Source organism: Pongo abelii, chromosome 6 (genome assembly GCF_028885655.2).
Source record: "Pongo abelii isolate AG06213 chromosome 6, NHGRI_mPonAbe1-v2.0_pri, whole genome shotgun sequence".
Classification (NCBI taxonomy): domain Eukaryota; kingdom Metazoa; phylum Chordata; class Mammalia; order Primates; family Hominidae; genus Pongo; species Pongo abelii.
This window is the reverse complement of record NC_071991.2, coordinates 130210266-130222732: the sequence shown is the minus strand read 5'-3', so window position 1 is coordinate 130222732 and position 12467 is coordinate 130210266. Positions and strand designations below refer to the sequence as shown.

The window sequence follows — 12467 nt, the reverse complement described above, 5'->3', positions numbered from 1 at the left end:
ACTTGAGAAAAGTACCATAAGTAGAGTTTTTAGATCTCAGTGCATATGCACATTTTAAAGACTTGTTAATTTTATCCAGTTGATTTATAAAATGGGTACACCAATTTATATTCTGACTAGCAGTGTATAGGAGAGCCTGTTTTCTTATATCCTTGCCAATATTTTTTTATTTTTATTTTATTTTTATTTTACATTTCTGTTAATTGGTAGATGAATAATGACACCATATTACCTTAATTTGTGTTATCTGATTCGCTGTGGGGTTGGATTTTTTTCATGTGTTTATTATTTGTATTTTTTGTGTGTTAATTTCTAGTTTATATTATTTGTGTATATTTCTTTTGTTGTTTTTTGGTGGGGAGAAGAGTGGGGGATGAGGCTTCTTTTTTCAGTGCGCTATATGTTGATAACATTAACTCTCTGTTACATGTTGGGATTTCTTTTCCTGTTTTTGTTACTTGTTTCTTCTTTTGATTTTATAATGCTTTTGTTTTATGGAGTTTCTTATGAGTCTATTCTTTTTCATTTTCTTTATTTATATTTTGGGTTTTTATGTTGAATTTAGAGAGGTCTTTTCTCTTTAGATTATGTAGTCATGTATATTACTACATGTATATTGAAATTCATTTACTTTTTGTTTCATATTCCTAACAGTCTAATAAAATTTTTACTGTGTTGTACCAGGGAGCCATAGATTATATACTTGTATATGAATGTACTTTAATCTAATCTTAACATTGTATTTGTTTTTATTTATTCATATGCTTCCAAGCAGCATGTACTTTTCATTGAAATCTTCTATTCAAACTGTAACAGCATAGTGACATTAAAATGTGTCTCAAGTTAAGCATTTCCTTTTTATTTTTTCCCCATTACCTTCTTTGGCTTGCATTTTAAATATTATCCATCAGATTTTTTGTGTGTGTGAAATTAGGAAAAAACAGTACTTACGTTGTTAAATAACTGTTTATTTTATTTTTAACATGCTGCAGGATATCGAAGACAAAGTAAGTAGCAAAACAATAACCTATAAATGTGCAAGTAGTTCACCTAAACTAAGCAGATAGTTGAGTAGACAGGCACCTTGACATCTGAAACAGGCAATACTTGATCATTTAGCAAAAGAATTTTGGTGAAATAGCACAAGGATGGGAATGCCTAAATATATACTTGTTAATGGATGGCTGGATGCATACAATTAAAAAAATATACATTTTACATATTAAAAGTAATATATATACTTTGTTTATATATATTAAAAGATACACAAATATATATATTAAAAGATACACACACTATATATACATCTATATATCTTTTAATATATATATTTGTGTATCTTTTAATATATATAAACAAAGTATATATATTACTTTTAATATGTAAAGTGTATATATATAGTATATATATAGATATAGATATAGTGTATATATAGATATATATCTATATATAGTGTGTGTGTATATATATCTATATATATATCTATATGTAGTGTGTGTGTATATGTGTTTATATATACATATATACATATATATACACACACACACACTTTCTTATAAGTTGTAGTCAGGCATATATTCAGCATTCACTGAGCAAAAAATATGCTGGAAGCAAAATCTAACTTAGTGATATAGGAAAGTCTCATCCCTCAGAGATAAAGGCCAATTAAACATAATATTCAAGATACTAACATTAGTTTAAGAAATGCATTTTTTTTTACAAATCTTGAAAAATATCCATAAGTAGCCATCTTCATCATTTTTTAAAGAACCAAAAATATTTTACTTGTTTTGATTTTATTTTAAAAAATCTTGTAAATTGAAAGTGCAATAACTAAAACTTTTAAAATTACTTTTAAATATTGTTATTTATTATGATTATTTTGAATTATTGAAATAAACAATTATAGTAGTTTTTGTTTCCACTCTTCCATAACAATTAATTCTTTACCTAAAGGGAAATAGAACAATGTGTATTATTTATTTGCAGGTAATTAACTGTTCTTAAACACAAGATTTATGCACAAAATGTTATTTAGGCATTACTTTTTTGTTCAAAAAAGAGCCATGTGTCTTATGCCCAGGATAAAATTAAAGTTTAGTTGTACAAAATATTAATCCTTGAAATTACTCTTTGACAGGGAAGTTAAGTAAAAGTCTGTTATGTGCTGTATTCTGACGTTTCCAAATATATTTGGACAAAATAGGACACAGCTGTTACAGTGGAAAAAAATACAATGCAGACTTATTCTTTACATTTAAATACAGCAATCATCATCTTAATGTTTTTCTATGGCAGAGACCTAATAGATTGCAAAAATCTTCAGATTTGTATTCTTATTTCTAATGCAATTTATTCTTGACTTTTGCTTTGCTGTTGCTGCTTTTTCTTGATATAGTATATTCCTCATTTCTTTTTTTAGGCTAGGCAGCTGGAAGAGAAAGACCGAGTGCTAAAGAAGCAGGATGCATTCTACAAAGAACAGCTGGCTAGACTGGAGGAGAGGGTATGACTATTTTTTGTCATTGATTCTATTACCACATCTGCTGCTTTCTTGTATATTTATTTAAAAATTAATAAATTAGACCTTCAACTGCTTTTCCTGGTTGTAAAGTGGCCAGGAAGTGAAGAAGCAAAGCAGGTAGTTAGTTCATCCTCTGTAACAATGTCATTTTTCCTTTGGTCACTTTGGAATGGTTGTGTTATTTGTTCACTGATGCGTTTTACCACTTGGGACCTACCGCAAATACTTTTCTTATATGTTTAGAATCTACATTGCCTCCAGATCAGACAGTACACTGCTACTCTTATCTCCCCCAAACATTGACTAAACTTTAGTACACTCTTAAAAATGGTAGTGTTTTAAAGAATATATTTATCTTCTTTTATCTTTTCTTTTTTGGCTTTTTTCTTTTTGAGATGGAATCTCACTCTGTCGCCCAGACTGGAGTGTAGTGGCGTGATCTTGGTTCACTGCAACCTCCACCTACCGGGTTCAAGCGATTCTTATGCCTTAGCCTCCTGAGTAGCTGGAATTACAGGCGTGCACCACCATGTCTGGCTGATTTTTGTATTTTTATTAGAGATAGGGTTTCACCATGTTGGCCATGCTGGTCTCGAACTCCTGGCTTCAAGTCATCTGCCTCCCTCAGCCTCCCAAAGTGCTAGGATTACAGGCATGAGCCACTGCACCTGGCAGGATATGTCTTCTTTCTGAAAACTCAGTTTCACTGCATTTGTAGTTTAGAAATGAATGTCTCCTTCAGGAGAGGTAGATAGGAGCTGAATAGTAGAAGTTAAACACGAGTTAGGAGAAGGAAAACAGATAGGGCATCAAGTCAGCATGGGTCTAGAATTGGACAGAGATGGACAAAAGAAGGCAGTGAGTTTAAGAATGGGAGTTTGAGCACCTTATCAGTGCCCTTTTCAATAAGGTAGATTGGTTATCTAGATTAATTTCATACATAGACCATGAGGTTGCAGAGTGAGCTCTTTCTTTTGAATGAAATCCTCAAAACTTTATTTGTTGAAAATGTTATTTGATAAGAAAATAGGAAAAAATAAGAAATACACTATTAACCCTCACTCAGTACAGTTATGTATATGTTAAATGTGTTTGCTGTCTCCATATGTTACCGAACTGAGTACCTCTTGAATGTAGGAAGCATTTTCTCATTCATTTAGCAGATATTTACTTAAGCACCCTGGTCTTGTGCCAGCAGCTATGTACTAGTGAAGAAAATGAGGTAAACATCCGTCTTCATGGAGCTTAAATTCAATTAAAACCAGAATACATATTGTATGGCAGGTTATGATAATTTCGGGAGGAAAAAAATGGGAAAAGAGATTCCCAGGGCTGGGGTTTAGGCGTGGAGTTGGGTAGAGAGGGAAGAACTCTGTTGAGATGACATTTGGGAAGAGGCCTATGGTAATAGGGAAGCAAGCCATTGCCAAAACCGTGAAGCAGGCATGAACTTGGCATGTTTGAGAAGGCTGGGGGGTTTGGGAGCAGATGAGACCTCTGGCTGCTGTCTTGGGCAAGAGTTGAAGCAACAGAGAATTAGTAAGAAATTATGGCAGTAATTCGGAAAAGGGATGACTGGTGTGGGTCTGAGTGCCGGCAGGGGAAGTAATGAAATGTGGTTCGGTATTTTAAAGGTAGAGCTGACCAGATTTGCTGATGGCTTTGAACATGAGTGAAGAAAGAATAAACTCTAGGTTTATGGCTTTTATAACTAGAAGGTTTTTCCACAGGGGAAGATTCTTAAGATACGGATTGGGATGTTGGTGATAGAGGAAATCAGGAGTTTGATTATGGATATGTTAAGCTTAGGACACTTAAGACACTGAAGTAGAGATGTTGAATAGGCATAAAGTGAAATGGTTTAGAGAATGCCAGTAATTTTTCCTGTAAAGGGCCGGATAGTAAATATTTTAGGCTTTGCACACCACATTTGGTTTCTGTGCAGCTCCCCAACTCTGCCTTTGTAATGTGGAATCAGAGAAAGCCAACTGTAAATGAATGAGTGTGGCTCTGTTCTAATTGAAGGACCCTGAAGTATGAAGTTCATGTGGTTTTCACACATCACAAAATTTTGCTTAAATTTTTTTCCAACCATTTAAAAATGTACAACCAAAAACAGGTACTGGGTTTGATTTGGCTCCCTCGTTGTAGTGGGCAGAACTCTTGATTTAGAGCACAAGGCTCTGATGTCAGATGCCTTGGATTCAAATTTCTGACCTGGCATTTCCCTGCTGTGTAACGTGGAGCATCTTATTTTTCCTCTCAGTTGTTTCATATATTAAGTGATGATTTAATAGTACTTACCTCACTAATTTGTTAAATGAGCTAATACTCATTAAACACCTGTAATAGTGTGTAGCTCAGAGTAACCATTCACCCACTAGTTGTTTTACTTCTATACCTAGAGCATTGTACATGGCTTAGAGTTTGTATTAGTCTGTTTTCTCACTGCTGTAATGAGCTGCTTGAGACTGGATAATTTATGAAGGGAAGAAGTTTAATTGACACACAGTTCTCCATGGCTAGGGAGGCCTCAGGAAACTTACAATTATGGCAGAAAGTGAAAGGGAAGCAGGCGCCTTTTTTCACACAGTGGCAGGAGAGAGAGAGAGCGTGCAGGGGAAACTACTTTTAAACCATCAGATCTGAGAACTCTCTCACTTATCACAAGAACAGCCTGGGGAAATGACACCCGTGATCCAGTTACCTCCCACCAGGTCCCTCCCTCAACATGTGGGTATCACAATTCAAGATGAGATTTGGGTGCGGACACAGAGGCAAACCATATCAGAGTTAGTAAATGTTAAATGAGTGAAAGTGAAAGTTTTTGAGGTGATATACCTGGCACCTGCTTTTCCTCATCCAATGACAGTTTTCTTTGCCATGAGGTTTTACTATGTTAGGTACCTTATAAACTTGACTTTAATTATTGTCAAGTTCAAGAAAAGGCACTGAAAAATATTCTCCCATTTCTCATAGACTCACTAATTTGATTGGTACAAGCGTCTGAGAGGATTTGTTTCCGGCAGATTGAACTTATCTGCTCAACAAATAAACTGTTAGGCTTTTTGGCATCAAGTAGAACAAGTGGTAGATTAGATAGACAAGATATGATAAGATCAAATCATATTTGAATATGAATATATGGGCAGAATATATTGTTTTCCTTTTTGAAGATGAGCCTGGGAAGTGGTCATCCTACAGTTGAAACTGAAATCTGAGAAGCACCAGTGAGCTTAGAATGCTAAGGTGGAATATATACACTGCTGTTACTTAATACTCGATAACTCCACCTTAAGTAAAAGAAAGAATGTTAGACAAGGAGTCAGAAGGTATGCTTTTGTCATCTGGCTGTTCGGCAATTCACCTAATCCCTTGGGGTGTCTGGTTCTTTATCTGCAAAATGGGGATATACTCTGTTCCTTGCTCATCTTCATAGTGATTGGGGTAGATCAGATGAGTGTGTAAAAGCCCCTTGAAAGCTGGAAAGGACTTAACAAATATCAGCTGTTGCCATGAAAGAATATCTGCTTACTTTCCATTGTATATAAGGTAATGATAATCATAGAATTAATATTATTCAGCTTCCTTGTATCTTTTGCCCATTTATGTACAATCCTGTTTTTGTGTGTTACTGTCATTCTCAAAGTACCCAAGTTGAATTTTGTCACTTTGGATTTCTTCCAGGAATATGTGAAAGACATTTAGGTCTCTAATGATGAAGTATTTTCTAGGCATAATGCAAACGATTGTAAAGGGATTTTCTTTTGTATTGTGATGGCAGTGAAAATTACAATGTCTATTTCTATTAAGAATTCTGCACACACTTTTGTATTAGTGTGAAAGTGCTGAATCCATTAATTCGTATTGTAAGAAATAATGATTCTAATATTAATATACTTGCAGAATCATCTTACTAGGAAATCCAGGTTGCCTGTGGTTTAAAAGTGGACATAAGCACATCTCTTTTCCTCTTTTAACTAAATGAAGTGATGAAACTATAAAGTAGATACCAGATGGTGTATCATTAATGGAGAGGGATGTGGCATCAACAAGTCTTTTACAGAATCATTCTGAGGGAGATTCCTGAGATAACCTTACCATCTGCGCATCAACTAGATTAACACAGCAATTGTACACGTTGTCACTTTTTGATGACTTGAACTATTCATTTATATTGGCTTGATGCAAATTTCTTTTGAGAGTATGAATCAAAGTGCACTAAACATGTGAAGTACATTTAGTTCTGTAATACAGCTTGATTTGCCTCTTGGATCTATTTCAATAAACTGCTTGTTAATTAGATAATTCCCATGTGTGAATGGAACTCCCTCCACCCAGGTATTTATATTGGCCACTCCACCCAGGAGTCTGAGATAATTTTCTTCTTTCACTAACTTGTTAGGAGTAATAAGTGTAATTTAACTGGACACTGATTTCACCCTTTTTAGAATGAGTTTTCAAAAGCAGCGACACTTTACTGAGAGAGAAGGTCAAAGCCATTTGAAAAGATTTTTTAAGTCCTTATTTCATACTCAAATGTTGCTAAGTTATCAATGGCATCTCTGTGAACATTAGAGATATCACATTTAGGCGTTTTGCCTAATTGAAAGATACTTAGAGAGTATTAATTCCTGATTATTGGTATAAGAGACATAGATAGTATTAATTCCTAGTTGGTGTTTTGATGAGAGGAAGTTGAGAACAGCTTTCAGAGAGAAGGTTCTTAAGTGTTTCTACAAAGTAGTCTCCAAGTCTTGCAGGGAATTCTGTTTTTTTTTTTGTTTTCCCAACTTTATTTTTGTTTGTTGTATAATTGACAAATATGTCCATAATGCTTTATACCTCTTTATGATAGCCACATTTTGTTTATAATACTTGTGATTAGTTATGTGTGTTTATCTTGTACACTGCTGAGGACACAGAGCTAATTTTCTTATTTCTGTACTTTCTCTTTTTTTCTTTTGTTTTTGAGGTTCCATAACTTGCATATTTCTGTATTTTCTACAAATAGCACAGTGAATGAATCCTAGATTTTCTAAGCTTATACTATGAAGTTATGTTTATGCAATTAGTCTATAGTTTTAAAATACACACAAATGTTTAATATCTTTTTCACTAACCATTTAAATTCATAATTTAATTCTATCCTGGGAGAAAGTCAAGTTTAACTTTGAATATTTTGTTATTGTGTATAGCATCCTTATTAACATAGCTGATGATAACATTTATTGAGCATTTGCATTGTGATTGGCACTTTGCATGGATTGTCTCATTTTATACTCACCAACAACACTGTGTGGCTGTGCGCCCTATTGTTTAGGTGAAGGCTTAAAGTAATTCACCTAAGAACATACAGCCAAAATATGATAGATCTGGATTTGAGCCAGGTTACGTGCTTAAGCATTTAGCTGCTGTCTAGTACTAACTTGAAGATGTTCATTCTGTATGTAAATCCTGCTGATTGTAGCGTTAGTTCTTTGGGTGGTAAGTTAGCTCTTACCAGCTTCTAATACAACTTTTTGGGTCCTGACGTTATGATTTGATTAATGCTACCTCATAACGTAAAAGTGTTAAGCATTCAAAAACACGTAATTTTCTCCCCAGAATTTGACATTTCCTGGGAAAATTTGACCAAAAAAGAATGAGTAAGGTCTTATTACCTAGTGATTACAGCATGATACCCCTGAGTTATTTTAATATCTAGTTGTGCTTCTTTCACGTTGAAATAAGAAATTTATAGTCATTAAAGCAGCTTAAAAATTTCTTCTTGAGGTCTTCATTCACTTGCTCATACTTTGATAACACTGCTTTCCATCTTTTCATCTCTTTTCATCTTCTGGAAAGAAAGCAAACTTTTTTTTTTTTAAAACTTTTGACAAAGTGTTTTGATAGTTATTTCATCGGAGTCTGGATTGTTGTGTGTTCTTCAGGAAAATGTGTATTTTTCAGGAGTCTATTGGTCCTGTGGGAGGGAAGCAAGGGGTAGGACCGTGGTTATCGTGTCATAGAGGGCAGAAGCCACAGTCTCCCAGGGGTCTTCCAGGATGAAGGTCCTTGTCTCCCCACGACATGTTGAAGACTTGAGCTCTTTGATAATGTGTTTTGCATGTATAACTTCTCAATTATGAATTTGAATTGATTTGCTCTATGGAATCCACTTGGCTCTTGGCTTTCCTAAGAATGATGGGGTTTGGCTCAGCATGAAGCCCTCTTGGCTTGAGGAGCTGAGGGAAATCAGAAAATTTAGTTAGGTATAATACAATGTTGAGTAACCCAGTGATGTGGCATGCATTTGTTCCTTGAGAACTCCTCCCTACACCTCCCCCCACTGCATTTACAATTTATTTGCATTCTTAAATATGAAGATATGTTTGTAAGATGGGCCACTTAAAATATTGTTCTGTGTACTGTATGTAAAAAATGGAAGACTTATTTTATTAGGCTAGTTTTCCATGGCATATAATCAAATAGATGCCTTCTTGTCTATAAACATATTACCTGTTATTCATCATATGCTTACTATATTGAAGATCTGCTAAGTGTATACCATCCTTCAAAATTCTTTCCCATGTCAGGATCTTGCTTTTGTTGTTCCCTGGGATGCTGTTTCCCACCTCTGAATAGCTGTCTCTGACTCCCTTACAAGTTTTAGGCTTTCCTAATGACTATCAGAAACTAGACTTCTGAACCCTGTCTCTAACTGTCATATCAACCTATTTATTTGTTTGAAAGCACTCTTCCAGATCTATAATTAGTTTACTCATTATTTGTTAACTTGTTCATGACTGCCTTCCCAGTCATCCAGTAGAAGTTTCGCGAAGGCAGAAACTTTGTCTTAGACACGCCTGAATCCCTTATCTGGTGAATCATAAATGCCAGTGTGGCATGGATTGCTTTCAGTTTTCAGACACCTCTGGATTTCAGCAGCAATTTGCATACAGACTGCAGGAAATCTCACAGAATTAAGAGGGGGAGAGAATTAGATAAGCTGGGCAAAAGAGAATAATACAAAGAGAATGGTGAAAAATAAATTGTCACTAAGAAGAAAAGTATATTACTAGTTTGTCACCTGTGGAGAGTTGCTAATTAAATTCTAAGGTCATGCTTACATCAAATGAGCAATTTTTAAAAGTCTGTCACTTATGGCAGATGACATGTCTTTTATTGCATCATAAAGTGTTGGGCTCATCTGTATGATTAATTGGCTTTCGATTGTGTGACTTCTTCTTTCTCAATTAGTACCTTTGCTTCTGTGCTCCTCTGTGTGAAGCTTGGGGAAAAAATAATGCCAACAATGATAATAATGAGAAATGACAACGGAACAGGTTATTGTCAGCCCAGAGTGCTTCTTATGGGAAGAAATTATGTATTTTTACTACCAGGTGAAGTCTGTCATTGTAAAATATTTCGTGATTGAAGCTGGATCAACCTTTTCAAGGGATTAATGCAGGATGGATTCACAATTAGACTACTGACATCTGAGATACTAAAATATAAACAGTCCTTTTTTGGAGATGAGATAACTTAAACTTGGTTTATGGGATTAAGAAACCGTTTGAGATTTCCCCCTGCGACGTGCTTTCTAAATAGTTGCCAATGATTTTAGGTGATCTGGTTAACTCATTTTGGCCCTGCAATGTGACAGAGTAAATTTAACATGATAGTTAAAAATGTAACTTCCTGGTAGATGTGCCTACGTGGGTTATACTAGTTTGCACTTGTCAACCTAGAGAGACAGACTATTCCTTTGACACTGGGAAATTTTGTACTGGCTTCCTCATTCATGTGGAGATCAGGGCAGATTCCCTGTGGTTTCTATAGTTACCGAGAGCTACACAAACAGAGATGAGGTTCTGTAGTCCACAGGTTTGGATGTTGAAGTTAATAGAAGCCTATACCACTTTTAATTGTAATGTCACAAGCAACAGAGGTTTTATTAAAGTGGCTTGGATTGGGTACATTGAGTTACTCTCAATTTTTTATCATCAACAAGTAATGATAGTTTAAGTAAATGCACTTAAATGTTAATTGTTCTGTAGAAAAATGAATAAGGCCCAGTATCAACATATCTTTTGTTAACATAATTGACACATTTATAACTTAGGTGCAAAGATGGAACCATTTTACACTCTACCTGCTTTCCTGAAGGAAGTTTATTATTGCAGATATTCCAAAAGTAGCAAGCAAGATTTTTTTTCCCCTAGTTTGTGCTCTGGGGAAAAAATCAATACAGTATAGTAGATATGGGGGTCTTATCCTTAATTCATTATTCAACAAATACTCAAAATGCATTGGCTTTTCTGTTAACCTCTCTGAAATTTCGAATGGGAAATGTGGTTTAGGTAACCTTGAGCTGCTTTTCAAATCTGGCTTTAGGGATATGAGACTTACTTTTTTTCTAGGGTGAGCTGTTAAAAGTGCATCCAGGTAAAATGATCCCTTTAAATGGAGTCAGTTTTTCTATGTCTAACTTTAGAGGAAAGATTTGCAAATCATGGGATCAGCACTTAATTTGGGGCTCTATTTACCATGTAGGCTGTCAAGAAGTATTAACCTTAAGGTAAGATGAGAACATGGAGTACAAAGCTGTGAGTTGATGGCATACAGTACAGCGGTATTAAATAGCATTATCCGTCGTGCTTGCTACAGTAAATAGGATTTCACTATTATGATGTGTCAGGGCTTTCAGTGAAATCAAATTTACAAGACACTAAACTGCCATCCTCTCTGCTGAGCAGCTTTATTCTGGGATCTTGCTTTCATATTAATCCTGTTGGTAGGAAATACTTGTACCAATTGTGCATGAAAATTATAATTTAATGATCTCTTCCTTTTCTTTATTCAGAGCTTAGAATGGACTACTGTGCTTTGCAGTGATAGCCCCAGGGCTCTGAGAAAGAGATAATATACAGTTCAACTTTAAAGCCCAGTATTGCTTTTTTGTGAGTGCTTGTAATGATCATAAGTGCTGAGATGCCAACAATATGGGTTGCATACTTTCTCAACTCTTCACATTTCCTTTACCTTTTGAAAGGCTACACAATAAAATAATTAGATTCTGTTTACCCTGATGGTTTTAAAAAATGATATGCCACTTGAATGTGTAAAGACAAAGTAAGAAATAAAGCATTGTGAAATCGAGGGAAAATTAATTCCACTTTTAAAGATTCTTTACATTTTAGGAAGGCTCAGCAGGCTGTTTTATTTGAAAAACAATTATTTACTCACTTTACTTTCTTTGAGCTCCTTTCTTGCTATTGATAAGAATATTACAGCCAGGAAATCATTATATTTCCTGCGTATGAGGTTGAAATTGGCTAAATCCTTTGAATTTTCTTCACATCCAATTTCAAAGTTAGTGATTGTTTTGCTTCTTGACATCTTGTTTATTTATAAATTTCAAATGTACTTCATTTAGGCAGACCAGCCAATGCGTATTTTCCTATTTTACTGACTGAAAAATTAAAGTACATGAATATTAAATTTTTTAAAGGAAATTGCAGTGCTTGTGTTAGAAAGTGCTCTTCAATCCCAGTTTTATGTTCAGACCATGAGACAGCTGTGCCTCTGTAAGGGATTATGTTTCAACACTTTAGCTTCAGTTAAAAAGATATATTTGGTCATTAAAACGTTTGCAAATAATATTAGCTCATAACATCATCAAATAGAAGTGCCCACATCTGAATTTGGCATATAAAGCAGGTTTGCACCATAAGGTTGGCATTTAATGAAGGGAACCTAAATCCGATTTGTCCGTGTAGACTAAGATAGGATTTTAACTTTGGTCATTTTTATCAGAATTTTGGGGACCAGGGGGAGTCCTTGGCATTCACCACTCATTCAAAAACACATTTATTAATCTCCTACAGTGAGCCAGGCTCTATTCAAAAATATAATGATGAATACAAATGGCACAAAAGCCCATTGGTACCTGGCACGG

General features: G+C 34.8%; 1 protein-coding gene across 3 annotated transcripts in view; it reads left to right on the top strand.

Moving 5' to 3' along the window:
- Nucleotides 1–12467, top strand: part of CHCHD3 (coiled-coil-helix-coiled-coil-helix domain containing 3) — a 304023-nt gene that overhangs the window by 200086 nt on the left and 91470 nt on the right. The window contains exons 5-6 of one of the 3 annotated variants that reach the window (XM_054559825.2): nucleotides 993–1007; nucleotides 2423–2506. The exons of 1 other annotated variant lie outside the window; for it this stretch is intronic. In XM_054559825.2, coding sequence (XP_054415800.1) covers nucleotides 993–1007; nucleotides 2423–2506 — 99 coding nt within the window. The remainder of the gene's footprint in view (nucleotides 1–992; nucleotides 1008–2422; nucleotides 2507–12467) is intronic. One more of the 3 variants, XM_002818468.4, reaches the window with a different exon arrangement.